Source organism: Haliaeetus albicilla, chromosome 3 (genome assembly GCF_947461875.1).
Source record: "Haliaeetus albicilla chromosome 3, bHalAlb1.1, whole genome shotgun sequence".
NCBI classification, from domain to species: Eukaryota; Metazoa; Chordata; class Aves; order Accipitriformes; family Accipitridae; genus Haliaeetus; species Haliaeetus albicilla.
Genome location: NC_091485.1, coordinates 63,045,898 through 63,061,568, shown reverse-complemented (window position 1 = coordinate 63,061,568; position 15,671 = coordinate 63,045,898). Strand labels below are relative to the sequence as shown.

The following is a 15,671-nucleotide window of genomic DNA, read 5'->3' as shown; positions in this document are numbered from 1 at the left end:
ACAGGTTGTCTAACCATTGCCTTAATGACTAGAACCTTTGAGATGTTTTTTAGCCCATCTCAGTTTTCAGGTTAAACCTGACTTAAATTCTCTGACTGTTGTCTGAAAACTAGAGTATTAAAGAGAACTTCTGTTGTTCGGGTACTGAGATTCAAGTCCTACTTTTTATCCTAAGTTATGCATCCTTGGGAGTTGAACTGTTTGTTTATGGCAGACTCTATATTCCTTTATTCACCACTTATGCAAGAGTTTAAATAATTAAGTTTGCATATACAATGTTCATTTGTATAGGACACTGAATTGGATATCAGAGTTCTGACTTTTTTTTGAGCTCTGACACTGAACCACTTGAGTCTGTTAATTCTGTAAGTTCTGTCTGTTTTGTGAGTTGATTTTGTTGTTGTTGTTCTTGTTGCTATTGCTCGGCAAGTCAAAAATTCAGAATCCTCATTCAGGGGATTCTAATTGTTCTGAAGAGCTAGAAAGTAAAGGTTTTGGCCTTTCCCAAGGAATCAGACTTTCATTATTTATTAGCATCGTAGATGAGGGTATAAGTCCTAGTACGCTGTCTAAACTCACTTTGAAATTTGAAAGGAAATGTTTCAAATTATTCACCATCTGATATTGAAGAGCAAGTTTAAAAACATGTAGCTTCCCATATGTTTTGGGGAAATGATATGGGAAGAGACTGTGGTAGAAATCTCGTATCAGTTTGTTTTTTGGTAAGAGAAGCGCCATGGGCAAATATTTTCACTAAGTATACTCTTTTGATTTTACTGAAACTTATGTTTGTGTTATCACACCTTCTTTTGACTGGCTTAGTTGAATTTACAGTTTGCAGAATTGTTAAAGAACTTCTAGTGAAAGTGCTATACATGTTTAATAGCAGGTGATATGAAATCACAGAGTCCTTTAGGTTAGAAAGAACCTATTTGAGATCACCTAGTCCAACTCCCCTGCTCAAGCAGGGTCAGCTAGAGCAGGCTGCACATGGCTGTGTTCAGTTGGGGTAGGTGTATCTCCAAGGATGGAAACTCTGCAATCTCTCTTGGCAATGTGCTCCAGTGTTTGATGACCCTCACAGTAGAAAAGCATTTTCTTGTATTCAGATGGAATTTCATGTATTTTAACTTGTATCCACTGACAGGACCAGAGGCAATGGGCAGAAACTGAAACACAGGAGGTTCACTCTGAACATCAGGAAACACTTTTTTACTGTGAGAGTGACTGAGCACTGGGACAATTTGCCCAGAGAGGTTGTGGAGTCTCCATTCTTGGGAGATACACAAAAGCAGTCTAGACATGGTCCTGGGCAACTGGCTCTATGTGGCCCTGCTTGAGCAGAGGGGTTGGACCAGATGACATCCAGAGGTCCCTTCTAACCTCAGCCATCCTGCGATTCTGTAATAACTGAATCCTGAATAACTTCTGGAAGATGTGAGAAAGGAGCAGCATTTAAAATTATCTGAGCACTCCATTATGTTAAGAAAGGGATCAGGAGAGATAATTGTGTATCATTTTGTGGAGAAAGTTAATTTCTTTGTTTAGCATCCTAGTGGTATAGTGGAACATCATCCTTTTTTTCATATTGTCCTGTTTAAGAGAGGTGAACGAAATTTGAGGACAACGCATGCAGAGTGAAATACTGTCTCACACAGGGCTACCGTGGCCTGTGGTTTTCACTGCTGCAGTTTTTCACATTGCAATTTAATAGAAAGTCTCAGTATTTCATAACTCCTGTGTTATTCATAGTTATGAGAGAGATCACCAAATATTCTTAACGAAAAACTAGTATGTCTCTTTTCTGTATCTCAGAAGTCAAAGGCTACATGGGTTACAAAGTATTAGATGAGATGTGTATTTTTTCCATTGAAATACCTGATCATAATTGGGTATTGAGCATGATGGTAGCTAAGTTTTGATTAAATACAGCATCTCTGCTCTTAAGGCAGGATTACAAACAGAAATGCTAGAAATCTAAAAACACTTGAATTAGTACCTCCCCCCAAAAAATTCGTCAGTGGGTTTCCTCTGCCCTTCTTCAAAAGAACTGCTTCTAGAAACAGTAGTGGTTTGTAGTAGTCTTTACCTAGTCATCATCATCTCTTCCAAGTTCTCGTTTGTATGGCAAATTTAGTGATGATGTCCTTTGTACTCTTGCAGCTTAACTAGGTATATCAATTATTTTGAACAGGACACAGATCAGTCATCAGGTTTTGTTTCTAATGTTACAGGGATAGTTATCTTTTGCACAGTTTTCTTCAGTAGTCTGTTAAACTAGTAAATCTGAAATGAAGATGGTTCTTAGCAACCTATTTATTTAAAATAATTTGGTTTATATCTTTACTCTTTCCTGTGGTGTGTAGCAAATAAAAAAATAAGTCCAAGTTTTAAGGTTTTATACACAACCATCTTCTTGCTTTTGATAATGCTTTTGGTTTTCTTAAATATTGATTTCTAAAAGAATAAATAAAGTATGTAGAAAAAGTTTTTAATTTAATGGACTCTTTCCTACCTTTTTTATCGAAGTTAAAATATTTTAAAGACTTCTCACTCCCTCAGCTAGCAACAGAATTCAATTAAAAATGGAAACTTCCATATTTAAAACCACTATAACTATTTATTTGGGAAGACTTGCTACAGCATGCCTGACTTAGGAGGTTATGTTTGCTGATATGAGGTGAAGGTCAAGTGAGGTGGTTAATTGTTGATGTTGTGCAAATTTTGGCATGCAAGAAAACATAGTTAAAAGAGGGTTGAGAAAGTCAGGATTAAAGAGAGCTTTATGAACTACAAGTAGCGCCAGCTGAAGTTGTTTGCCTCATCATGATGTTCTCTGCTATTTCTTGGGTGAGATCTGTCATATCAGCTTTTTGTTTTGAATTTCAACATTCAACTTTTTTGGTTCAAGTAACACTTTTGGGTTTTATCATTTATTGGTGCAAAAATCATTGATATGTGGTATCTGTCATTTCACATTTTCTGTGTTGCAGAAGGTGAAACGATTTTTTTTGGTCTTGTATATTGGCACTTCTGCTGAATGACAAAAAACCCCCTCATTAAAAAGGTAACTAAAAATTGGTGAATTTTGTAGGAAATGTTAGAAACCTTTAATTGGTGCATTTGATGTATTTGCCAGTTTATCCATCAGTCCCAAACCATAATTTCAGGTAACAACTGAGACAACTTTTTAAAAGTTTTATCTAGAAATAAAGTCAGTCTTCCATCTTGCAGTTTCCTCCTGAGGCTTCAGGATATCATAGCTTTTTCATATCGGAATAGATGGATGAACTTACATAATGCAGTCAATTTCTCCCTGACTGAGCAAACATCTAAACAGTGCTGTAAGGTGTAGAACAATTCAGATAGTTTTACCATATGTACACAAGGTGGCAGAGAATCCCATTTTGCTCATACTTTTAAGGAAGAGTTTGAAATCTTGCAAAGACTGCAAATAGTGTTGGAGAATGTCTGTTTGGGTCTTGTCGTAGGGCTGCTGTTGTTGAGTGTTACAGCTGCCTCTGTCCTCCTCATCTTCCCTCTTTTCCTTGTAAATTGTTGCTTTCTTGATTCTGTCAATATAAGGGAAGTGGGATTTATTTTTCTGGGCTGTAGTACACAGAAATCCCACAGCTTGTATTCTTACTGCTGAGACAACTGCTTGTATCTCAGCCTCTTTTATGTTGAAATGGGCAAAGGAGATCTCAGTTTTCTTAATCCTAAGGGTAAGATTGTAAACTGTTAAATAGCCGCAGCTAAAGTTTGGAGTTTTGATGCAGTGGTTTGATCTGTGATAAGTGAAGTTTGTGGTGATCCTGCTGTTGCCTGGTTATGTGCTTCATGTGTTTGTGTGGTAACTGTGGTGCAGGGTTGAGAAGCTACTGCATTTCATTATTACTTCTTTGTAAAGGAAAGTATGTTTTTGTATAGCTAGCTGATGTGCACATGATGCTTTCCTGTGCATAGGTACTCTATTCAGTGTGATTTTAACCTTTAGCAGTGTATACCTGTTCATTCACTAGTTCAGCTTTTTTTTTCTTTAAACTTGAAGCCTGTAGTTTTTAAACATTAAAAATATGAAGATATTTTGATATCCTCCAACTTCACTGTTGCTTTAGTTACAAGCAGCAGTAACCTGTGAGAGAGTGCAATATCGTAGCCTTCAGGGCATGTCTTGCAATATTCTTTCTTCTGAGAAGTCAGTGATCAAGCCTTTAGCCTATGCACAAAATAGAGAAATTACTGGTGGACTAAGCATGTGTTGTTTTGCTGCAATAAATAGCCTTCGTTTCCACTGGTATGATGCTCATCTAGTTGTAAATTCATGATAGACTTTATTAGAAATAAACAGAGGTGTAGAGAACTTTTGAAGAAAGAGATGGCAAAGCCCTTAACCTTGGGCAAGAATGAAAATTAGGTTCTTCAGTGTGCCAAAGATTCAAATTATTGCCTTATCAATAAATTACCTATATGTGTACATATGAGAAATATATATATAAATATGCTGTATCATATATTTTGGGGTTGGACTCCAAACCCAAGTGCTAATTGTATCCTGGAAGCAAAGTAGAATAGTACATTAATTACTAGTAATGAAGAGTAATGAATTACATGTGGATCAAAGAACTTATTTTGCCAAGTTGATCTTAAGTACCGTAGAAAGAAAGTGGTTTATAAACTATGTTTGGGCTATGTAACAGTTAAGTAGCACCGCTGCAGCTAGTAGTGAGAGATGCTATGGAAAGTTGACATGGAGGTATTTGGAATCACTGAGTAGCTTTAAAAAATCAGTCTCAGCAGGATCGCTTGTTTCCAGTCAGTCAACAAGCATGCACTTGGGCTGTAATTAACAGTGTTTTTGGTGAATTCTGATAATAGAATGTATGTCTACCAGGAAAAAACATGAATGCATATTACTTCTTCATTGTCAACCTACACTTAGCATTTGGAAAATTTATCTTTGTTCCTTGGGCTGTAACTTTTGGCATGTGGTCTGTTTTTGTTAAAATGGCCATATCCAGTTTATTGAGAATAGTTCAACCTATGAAAAAATTAATCCGTGGTACTAAGCCTTTAATGGATTCCTTTTACAATGAATCACCCATTTGAATTGGAACACTTCGCAAAAATAGAAATATCAGAATAGACTGTTTTCCATAAAATGTTAAGCCCTCTGGAATCTACCTTTCTTGCTATAAAATCATAACCTTTTCCTGTCTATGAACCTATTGATGTTTAAAATGTAACCACATGCTCATCACTATCGTCAAACTTGGAACAAATTCTCATTGATGTATTGGAAAGGGATCCCCTGTCAGTAATAGTGAATTTTCAGGACCAGTTTAAAAACTTTGAGACTTTACAATCTAACAGAACATGTTGTTTTCTGTTGCTAGTTTCTTTAATTACTAAGATAGTTTTTAGTCATGCAGTCTTTTTTTTAAAGATGTTATTCATTTGCCTTCCTAGGATCCCATATGAAGACAGCTTAAAGCAACATTGGTTGGGGTGGTTAAGATCACATTCTTTGACCCCTCTATGTCAGATCAGGGAGCTAAAACCAACTGAAAGCTGTCTGCAAAAAAAAAAAAAAAAAGACTTTTTTTTTCCATTTGGCACTTTCAGCTGCATCACCACAGGGTCGGCTGAACAGTAGTCTCCTTAATGAGTGAGGGAGTAGGAATGTGTGGCTGAGACTAGGAGACAGCACATCAGCTGGAGTTTAAGTTGGTTTGAATTGTTCTGGAACCATAGCTGAAGTTGTAGTATATTCCAGTGTAAAATTCAACCTTATGCTTTTAAAGCTTGTTGGCATCATATCCTATCTTTAGGTACAGTTCAGCTATGAAAAAGGAAAAAATGATTATGTATTAAGACTTGAGATTTGGGTGTTTCTATGTTCATATGCTCCCATTTACTATTCACGTCCTATTTTCAGAAGCTTCCAAGCAAAGTAGACGAGTTTACTGCTCCTAACATTCTCAGTCTTGGTAGTGGTGCCAGGGAATTTGTGCACTATTATTGCCAAAGATGAAAAACTGCATGAAAATATGTTCTCAATATATTTCAGTGTTTTAGCAAAGTTTTTTAGATGTGGAAGGCTAGGAATATAAGCATGGTGTTTGACATACCTAGACTTATAGGATGATGCTGGCATGGTTAATTACCCTTCATTCTTCCAAGAAAGGTACTGTAATTTGGGTTGAATGCTGTTTTCTCTGTGGGTGGTGAATAGAGAATGGTTAGATGAAAGTAAAATCCTGAAATGAGGTCATGTCTGCTTTGTGTGGACTTCAGATTCCATGGAAGAGTGGAGTCTGCAGCCAAAAGTTAATTTACTCCATTGTGGTGCGGTAATCCTGCACCTGGGTCGGGGCAACCACCGGTATCAATACAGACTGGCGGATGAAGGGATTGAGAGCAGCCCTGCCAAGAAGGACTTAGGGGTGCTGGTGGATGAAAAGCTGGACATGAGCCGGCAATGTGCGCTTGCAGAAACCAGGACAGCAGTCCAGAAAGCCAACTGTATCCTGGGCTGTGTCAAAAGCAGTGTGGCCAGCAGGTCAAGGGAGGTGATTCTGCCCCTTTGCTCTGGCGAGACCCCACCTGCAGTACTGCGTCCAGCTCAGGGGTCCTTGGCACAGGAAAGACATGGACCTGTTGGAGCGGGTCCAGAGGAGGGCCACAAAAATGATCAGAAGGCTGGAACACCTCTCCTATGAAGAAAGGCTGAGAGAGTTGGCATTCTTTGGCCTCGAGAAGAGAAGGCTCCAGGGAGACCTTATTGCGGCTTTTCAGTACCTAAAGGGGGTACTTATAAGAAAGAGGGAGGCAGACTTTTTAGTAGGGCCTGTTGTGATAGGACAAGGGGTAATGGTTTTAAACTACAAGAGGGTAGATTCAGACTAGATACAAGGAAGACATTTTTTACAGTGAGGGTGGTGAAACACTGGAACAGTTTGCTCTGAGAGGTGGTAAATGCCCCATCTCTGGAAACATTCAAGGTCAGGTTGGATGGGGCTCTGAGCAGCCTGATTTAGTTGAAGGTGTCCGTGCTCATTGCAGGGGGGTTGGACTAGGTGACCTTTAAAGGTCCCTTCCAATGCAAACTATTCTGTGATTCTACAGTAGCTTTATGCTTGATTGTGGCTCTGCCCCCACAGTGGTTGGTTTCATCAGTGGTACCTAAATTCTGGAAAAAAAGGTGGTAAGTATTTCAAACACTTTCTCTTCAGGTATAGAGTTGTGCAAGCTTTTGAAGAACTCTGTGTACTAGAGGATTAGAATTAAGAAAAGTTTTGCTCCCATGTTTTGCACAGTTTAAAAATCCATTTTGAAAGAGTATAAAAGCTATCGCATAAAGATGCAAAAGCAGGGTTATTTTTGGACTTGACTGGTCATCCTCCAGTATCTGAACTTAAACACATTAAATAGTAAGAAGATAGCATCCTGCTCATAATCACTTTAGCAGTGGACATATGCATGTTCCTGCTCATTTCAGTAGAAAAGTTAATCTAACTCATAACTGAAGTAATGGCTCATAACTGAAGTAATGGTATGACTTTGGAATGAAATGTGCAGTCAATTAGCAGCTAATATATAGTAGCTTAAACAGCTCAAACCTGATTACAAAAATTTGCGCCTGCATCTTAAATAAACCAATTGTGGTAACACTTAACAAAAAATTTGTTTCTAGGGACTGAAAAGTATAATATATATTTCATTGTGTGTGTATTAAGGTGAGAACTCTACCATATAATATTTTATGTGATATTTACAAGTGCCTAAAATAAAACTATTCCTATCCATCAGGCTAAGAGGGGGGAAAATACCATTGCCAATCTAAAATCTTGCTACTTTTAGAAAAACAACATAAAAGCAAAAGTGCAATATATGAGGAGGCAGATCTTCAAGACAGATCTTTAGAATAAACATACAAACTTAATCCAAAATTTTCTAAAAAAAAAAAAATAAAAATTAATTTCTATTCCAATAAACGTAAATATTATTCTTATTGGGAAGAAGAGAACACTGAGCATTTCTCATTTAATTTATTGGGGATTATTACTGCTTAAGTCTTTTTGATCACTTTTGTAAGAGCCTAGTTTGAAGTTCTGGGTTTTGAAATCTCATCTTTACTCCTCCTTTTTCCCTCCACTCCTTTAAAAACAAAACAAAATACCTGGTTGAACATGTACCATGAATTTCAGTATAGAAATCATATAACTTCTGAGGTTGTTTTTTGTAGATCAGCATGTACTTTAAGAATTAACTGGGTATTTCTGACAGGAGGAATCTCAACTATTTTTCCAATGCCTATGCTGCCGCAGTCAGTGCTGTGGACCCAGATGCTGGAAATGGAGAACTCTGCATTAAGGTTCCCTCAGAGCTGTGGAAACATGTTGATGGTAAAGTAAAGAGATAACACTGAAAGCTTGATTTAAGATGCCACAGAGCTGTTAGCTACGAGTTTGCATAGGAAGATAATACACTTAAATAAATGGAAGTAGCATTGCATTATTTTGTGAAATGATGGTTACTGTTTCCTTTTTCTTCACCAATATCTTTCCAGGTGAAGTCTGAAAAATACCTTCACACTTCTTGGTAATATAGAGAAGTGGTTGTAAGGTTTCTTAACACTCCTTACAAACAAACTCTTGGGTAGTCATGAGCCCAGAAGTATACATGAGGAAGTGGGTGTAATGGAGTATATTGGGTGCTAAATTGTAACTTTGACGCTGCTCACGATATATATGATCCAACAAAGAAAATCATTGACAAGGATATATCTATATACATCTTTTTTTAAAGAGCTATATTATTTTTTTCCCATCTCACTTTGAAGAATGGTCATTATAAAATTGCTTTGGTAGTGAAAAGTAGACTACTTTATAACTAGTATACTAGGTTGTGGAGCAAGTAACTTTTAATAAATCACTCTCCAGTATTGATAACTTTCTTGCATGGATGTTATTAGTTTCTTGTATTATTTTCTTACATGGTTTTTTCAGTTTTTCCCGTGGATTTGAGAGACCTGTGAGAGAATAATAACAACTGTATCATGAAGCTGGCTCATGCAGTGTTGTCAGATACACCTTAATGGGGAAGACACTTTTGTTTATTTTAATTTTTGTTTAAGTTCCTGTTGTCTTACTTGCAAGCCTAGAAGGGAAAATATTCAAACAGGTATAATTTTTCTTTTCAAAGTTTGAATGCCAAAATATGGTGAGACTTGTTGGATAAATTTCACCATATGCTTGAATTTCTTTTTTTGCCAGTCTATTCATAGGTGAGATTTCTGTGAAACTAAACCAAAGCAAAGACACTGAAATTACAGGAAAAGCTTTAACTATAATAAGAGGTTTTAAGAAACTGCAAATGACAATAACATGTCTTTTAAGAATGTGCCTGATACATGCGGTTTTTCTAGAAAATTATTTCAGCAAGGCACAAAGGAGACCATGGTTAGGGTACAATCAGTGTATAAAGATTATTTACTACTGGGCAGTTGGAAGATGAAATGTAACTCCAATTGCAGTTTTTATTCATTAATAAAGATTCTTATAAATTCACATCCTGTAACTTAAGAGGTCTCAGGTTTTTAAGTTTGTGAGCTGTGCTTTGTAAGTGGACCTGGAGGCCCGTGAGAATGAAGTAAACACATAATCTTGAGAGACCAAGAGTCCAAAACTGAATGATTATTCTGAAATAATTTTCATGTAAGTTGTATATATTTACTCCAGTTTCGGTCTTGGTGCTGCAGAGTTAAAAGTCCTGAAGGTGCATATAAACTTTTCTCTGGACCAGCCAAAAGGAGGCCTTCATTTTGTGGTACCCAACATGGAGGGCAGCATGGCAGAAAGAGGGGCTCATGTCTTTTCGTGTGGTTATCAAAATTCTACAAGGTAAGAAAACTGTCTTTGAATGTTAGACTGTATTTCCTATTTAATCTCAAACTGTAGGAAATACAGATAATTTCTTTGGAATTTTTCAAACCTGTAAGAATTCAAAACTTAGTTTGTGCTTGAAATGAGTTTATGGATGTGAAGTAGCATCTAATGATTAGTAATTAGGATTTCTAGTCTTTATAACTCAGCAGGAGGTAACGGCAAAGAAACTTGTAGTGCTTTATAAAATTAATGTATAGTAGGAGTCAGTATGTCAACATGCAAAGTATTTAAGAATGTAGTTTGGAACTTGAGAGAAAAATCATCTGTGAAAAAGAGATTATAATTGTTAACCATTTTTCCCCCAATCCTAACTTCCCTAGGTTTTGGTTTCCTTGTGTTGATTCATATTCTGAGTTGTGTACCTGGAAACTTGAGTATACTGTAGATGCTGCAATGGTGGCTGTTTCAAACGGAGATTTGGTGGAAACTGTATATACCCACGATATGAGAAAGAAGACTTTTCATTACATGCTGACTATTCCAACTGCAGCTTCTAACATCTCCTTGGCCATAGGACCTTTTGAAATACTTGTTGATCCATACATGCATGAGGTAATAATCTTCAGAGGCCTCCTTTTTTTTTTTTTTTTTTAATAAAGAATTATGACTATTATGTTGCAACCAGTATATATTGGTCAAATATGGGTGTGTCTAGATACAACCTCCATTAGGATACTTATATGATAAAATTTCCCTAGTAATGCCTATATTTAAATTTATCTCCAAAGTAAAGCCTTTGAATGAGCAGTAATTCCATTTATGCCTGAATTTATGGGGCTAATTTAGTTGGCGTTAGTGAAAGCATATTTCTCAAAATCACTTTAAACCCATACTGTTAACTTGTAGTAGATGAAAATTATTGCTACACAATTGAGTAGTCTTCTGAACTAAATTTAACATTGAGTTTTCATTCTTAACAGATTGTTGTCATAATGTTGAAGTACACCAGTTTATATTTACACCTGTAGTTTCAGGTTGGGTGAGGATGGACTTGGCAGGCAGGTTAAGTTACCAGTTATAAAGACTGGCCTGTATATTTTGAAAGCAGGATAGGAAAATACTGGGAAATAGCTATGTTTCACTTGATCTAAAGGCAAACATCAGATTTTAGTCCTCAGCAATGGTATTCTGTTGACTTTTACTGCGGGGGACATACTCACTTGTGGAAGATAATAGCTGTTAAAAAAAATCAGTTGTTGATATTTGAAAAACCCAAACTGATAAATTTCTGTAGAGTTTGACTTCTGTAGAGCTAACTTGAAGTTATATATCATTCTCAGGTTGGTTCGTGTGTCACTGCTGAAGTCAATGTCATGGGCTGCATCATAATTTTGTAGAAAAAACATTAATATCAAGGGTTACTTGTAGTTTTAGCTGTAACAAGTCTTCTAAACAGTAGCACTGCTTGACTGATTTGAAAACAGCTAATTCTTTACTGCATAAAAGAAAAATACTATCTTCAAAAGATATTGGATTGCAAAATCAAAGAAAAATGTCATGTGTTTTTTAAATGATAGACATCACTAGGTAGACATTGTTATTGTGCATTGCCTGCTAAAAACTGTTTTTCTGTTGTTGCTCTCGCAATTAAGATGGACATCCTTGTGCACTTTTCTGCCATGATAGTCATTATCACAGCTTGAAAATAGTTTTTTCGGTCAAATTTACAGCAGCTGTATTTTTGTTGTGTTGGCGTGGGGGGGGGGGGGGGGTCTGTTATGTAATATACTTGATATTTATGGTTTAAATGTATTCGTCAGTCTCGTACCAAATTTTCCTTTGTAGGTGACTCACTTCTGCTTACCACAGCTTCTCCCATTGCTCAAACATACCACGTCATACCTTCATGAGGTGTTTGAATTTTATGAGGAGATTCTTACCTGCCGCTATCCGTACTCCTGTTTCAAGACTGTTTTTATAGATGAAGCTTATGTTGAAGTAGCTGCTTATGCATCCATGAGTATTTTCAGGTTAGTATTTGCGAAAATTGCACCTTCTAAATCCACAGGCCTAGAAGCTCTAGATCCAAGACTATTGAGAAATACATGAAGCTCTTAATATTTTTGTAGCCTGAGCTTTGGGCTCTCTAGTTTGAAAAGGCTGGCTTTTGTTGACATTACAGGCTTTTAACACCATTTCCAATTTTATCTGTTATAAAGATGTTAGATTTGTATCTTCTTTAAGAAAAAATTGGCAGTGGTTTTCTTACTGAATTAGAAACACCATGCATGAAATATTTTAAGATCAAATTAAGTGCAGAAGTTTGATTATGTTTTATTTTTCTTCAGCTGGGATAGGGTACCAGGAATCCAAAAGAGTTTCACCAGCTAAACCAGACTACTTTGGCTCTACACAGAGAGTTGTATATGGATGATAATAGCAGGAGATCTGCCTGGATTAAGGCTATTAAAAAAAAGTTGTTACTATCTCATTGCAAAACCAGTGAAGGAATTATTTTATTTGTTTGGGCTTTTAAAGCAAGGCCCTTATTTTGTTTGGAGCTGGTGCTCATATTGTGTTATTTTCTTTTCATGGGGGTCCAGCACAAATCTCTTACACAGCGCAATGATTATAGATGAAACTCCACTGACAAGGAGGTGCTTAGCACAGGCCCTGGCCCAGCAGTTCTTTGGATGTTTTATATCCAGAATGTCCTGGTAAGTATTTTACCATTGTACTCTCTAGAAAATGGGGAAAATCTAGGAAACTCAAATTTTAATTTGCAAGTTGCATTTTTATCAGAATAAGTGAAACAGTTACTGTAGAAGAAAGAAGAAAGAAAAAAAACAACAAAAAGGAAAAATAAATAAAACCAGTTCAATAAGTGAAAATCCATGAGTATTTTTGTTTGTTTGAAGGGAGAGTGTGAGATATAAAGGTTCCAAAGGCTGTAGAGATTGAATGTGTCTTCTCTTAGAAATTATTGCTACTGAATGTTGTAGTGTGCTTTGGCATCTGGAAGTTTTAGAAGGGAGACTCTTTTGTATCATCAGTAAATTTTTGTCAGATATTTTGGATGAAGAAGTGTAGCATGCGTAGGAAGTACTTGTGGAGCACAGGACTAATAAATTACGAAGAAGTTCAGGGAGAGGAATGCAGAAATTAGTGTTAAATGGGCAAATTCGTTGGGATGGTAAGCTGCCTATAACTCCATCTCTCAATATCTCCCCCAACTGGCTCTTGCAGTTCTGATAAGTATTTATTTTATAGCCTTTTGCATGCACTTTATGTATCAGGGACAAGGAGCCCATGACTTTTGTCATGGCAAAAGTGTATGTCCCAGAGTACCCCTGGCTTAAAAAAAAAAGAAATCAACATTTTTTTAAACTGATGTTTATACTATTTTAATTTCTCTTGCTCTCTTCCTTATTTCTAGCCTACTTCCATGGTGAAGACAATTTTTTCTTCCCTCATAATGACTCCCTTTTTTTATGTCTTATTCACTTCATCATACCCTGTATGTCATTCTTATGTTTAGAATTCTAGTTCTTGATCATTTTGTAGTTTTTGTCCATGTTTATCTCTCTTAGAACATAACTCTCAGAAGAGGTGTTTAAATGGCTGTCCACCAAATTGTGAGAGAGGTATTTTGTCGACTTGCTGTCTAAATCTTCTGCATTCCATTGGGATGTTTATCAAGAAATTAAGATCCTATAGATTAGCAGTTTTTTTAACTTTAGTGTCCATTTCCACTGTTTCATTGTTACTGTTTCAGCTAAAAGTTTGGTTTTATATTTTAATCTGGGCTTCTGTGGTAAAAGTTCAGTTTTCACTGGTTTTTCAGTTTCATCTGTCCCATCCAGGTGCCAAGTCACATACATAAATTGGTTCACAGCTCATCAGACTCCTATTGATTTAGAGAAGTTATATAACCTGCTGAAATTTGTGGCTATTTTGAGCTGGTTAAAAATACCATCCCTTACAAAATACCTTCTGAAGTGATATAATTCATGCTTCTTTCTTATTATAGGTCAGATGAATGGGTGCTAAAGGGAATCTCTGGTTATATTTATGGCCTTTGGATGAAAAAAACCTTTGGTGTTAATGAGTATCGCCACTGGATTAAACAGGTAACAACATAATAGTGGTATTTTCTACATCTTTCAGACATTTTGCATCAAAGAAGATGCAATATAAAACCAGAATATAATATAGTTTTGCATTGCAATCTAAAGAAATGCTTAGTAGTGACAAAACTTAGAGCTGAAATATTTTTACCACTTGCTGCAAGGAAAAACACCAAACATACTAACCAAAATATGTTTCTGTGACTACCTTATGAATAATAATTTTCATTGTCTCTCTGTGCAATTAATTTTCCTCTTTTTGTTTGGGCTTTTGCACAAAGCCAGAAAGAAAAAGTAAAAAAAAGATTGTACTTTTTTAACACTTAGAGTAGAATATGGGATTCATAAGGAGATATATTTGGTGAATTTGTTATACTGTGATGGCTGTCCGTATAGCTCAGAAGGGCTCCAGTGTTAGCATGGATCAATAGTAGATCAGGTACCTTTTAGTATCGTTTAAGTACTGAATTGAAATAATGAAACAGTAAAAAATCCCTGTTGAAGGGATTTCTTTTCTTGGAAAAGAAATTTCTATTTATACCTTACATTTCCAGATGTAATGCTCTGAGTTAGGTACTTTCTAGTGATAGCAGTTGTGACTCCTCATTCTTTGCCAGTAACATTCATTCACAGAAAGGTATATATCTTCTTCCTTTCATCACATTCTTATTCTTCCTATTCCAAAAACTAGATTCCTAACCCCAAGGTCTCCCATGTACATGGCTTAGTCACATGGGGACCCAATACCATATCCTTACCTGCCTAATGTACATTCAGCTCACCAGTCGTGTGCTGTCTGTGCTAAAGGTGGAAGTGCTATAGAGAACAGCAGAACTGGATGAAGGTCTGTATTGAGAGTTCACTGCTCCGTGCATGGATGTTAGTTGCTCATGTTCTTCCCTATGAGTTAGCCAAGTGCTTCCACATAGAACTAAGAGGTGCTACTGTCACCACCTCCAGTTCTGTCCTTACTGCTTTAAATGTATTATCAATATATGAAAGTGTGTAAGTTGGTATGAATCAATAAATTTCAGTTCATATCAACACTTGGAAATTCCTTGACTAACACTAGATTGCAGACAGACATCGCTTCACTCTCCCTATGATCAAGCTGATCCGATTTGATTCAGAAGCTATGTTGACTGTTGGGTGATAGTGATCCCATGCAAACATCCTGCCTTGAAGTGTGCTTGTTAACATGGGCACAGCATCACACATATTCAAACTCATGTTCCAGTTCAGAGCCAGCTTCTGTCTGGCTTAGGCGCAGGTCAAGGTGAACTTCTATATGCTGCAGTCTACTGTGTAGGTATACCCAGTATTACTCTCCACTGCAAGGAAATAGTAATCACCTTAATTTCATTTGGTCAGAGACAACTTATTTATTAAACAATAATACTCTTTAGATATATTGTTGTGGGTTGACCCACAATCCAGGGCCAGAACAAGTATTAACTGCTAATGTCTACTGGTTTATTATTGTTTGACATGCTGAGGAACATCCCTGATTTTAAAATGCTCTTTGCGTTTGTAAACAAGTTTAGTTAGGACGTATGGCTTGAACAATGATATGAAAAGCTTTCCTGTCTTTAAATAATTTCTTTACTTTTCAAAATTGTGCTTTCTTATGTATGTTGTACTTTTTAGGAGTTAG

The 15,671-nt window shown here is 36.5% G+C and overlaps 1 protein-coding gene across 1 annotated transcript in view; it reads left to right on the top strand.

Annotated features, from left to right (window-relative positions):
- TAF2 (TATA-box binding protein associated factor 2) overlaps positions 1–15,671 on the top strand; it is a 64,116-nt gene that overhangs the window by 4,634 nt on the left and 43,811 nt on the right. The window contains exons 4-9 of the mRNA XM_069778631.1: positions 8,290–8,408; positions 9,764–9,905; positions 10,271–10,502; positions 11,736–11,920; positions 12,494–12,607; positions 13,921–14,020. Coding sequence (XP_069634732.1) covers positions 8,290–8,408; positions 9,764–9,905; positions 10,271–10,502; positions 11,736–11,920; positions 12,494–12,607; positions 13,921–14,020 — 892 coding nt within the window. The remainder of the gene's footprint in view (positions 1–8,289; positions 8,409–9,763; positions 9,906–10,270; positions 10,503–11,735; positions 11,921–12,493; positions 12,608–13,920; positions 14,021–15,671) is intronic.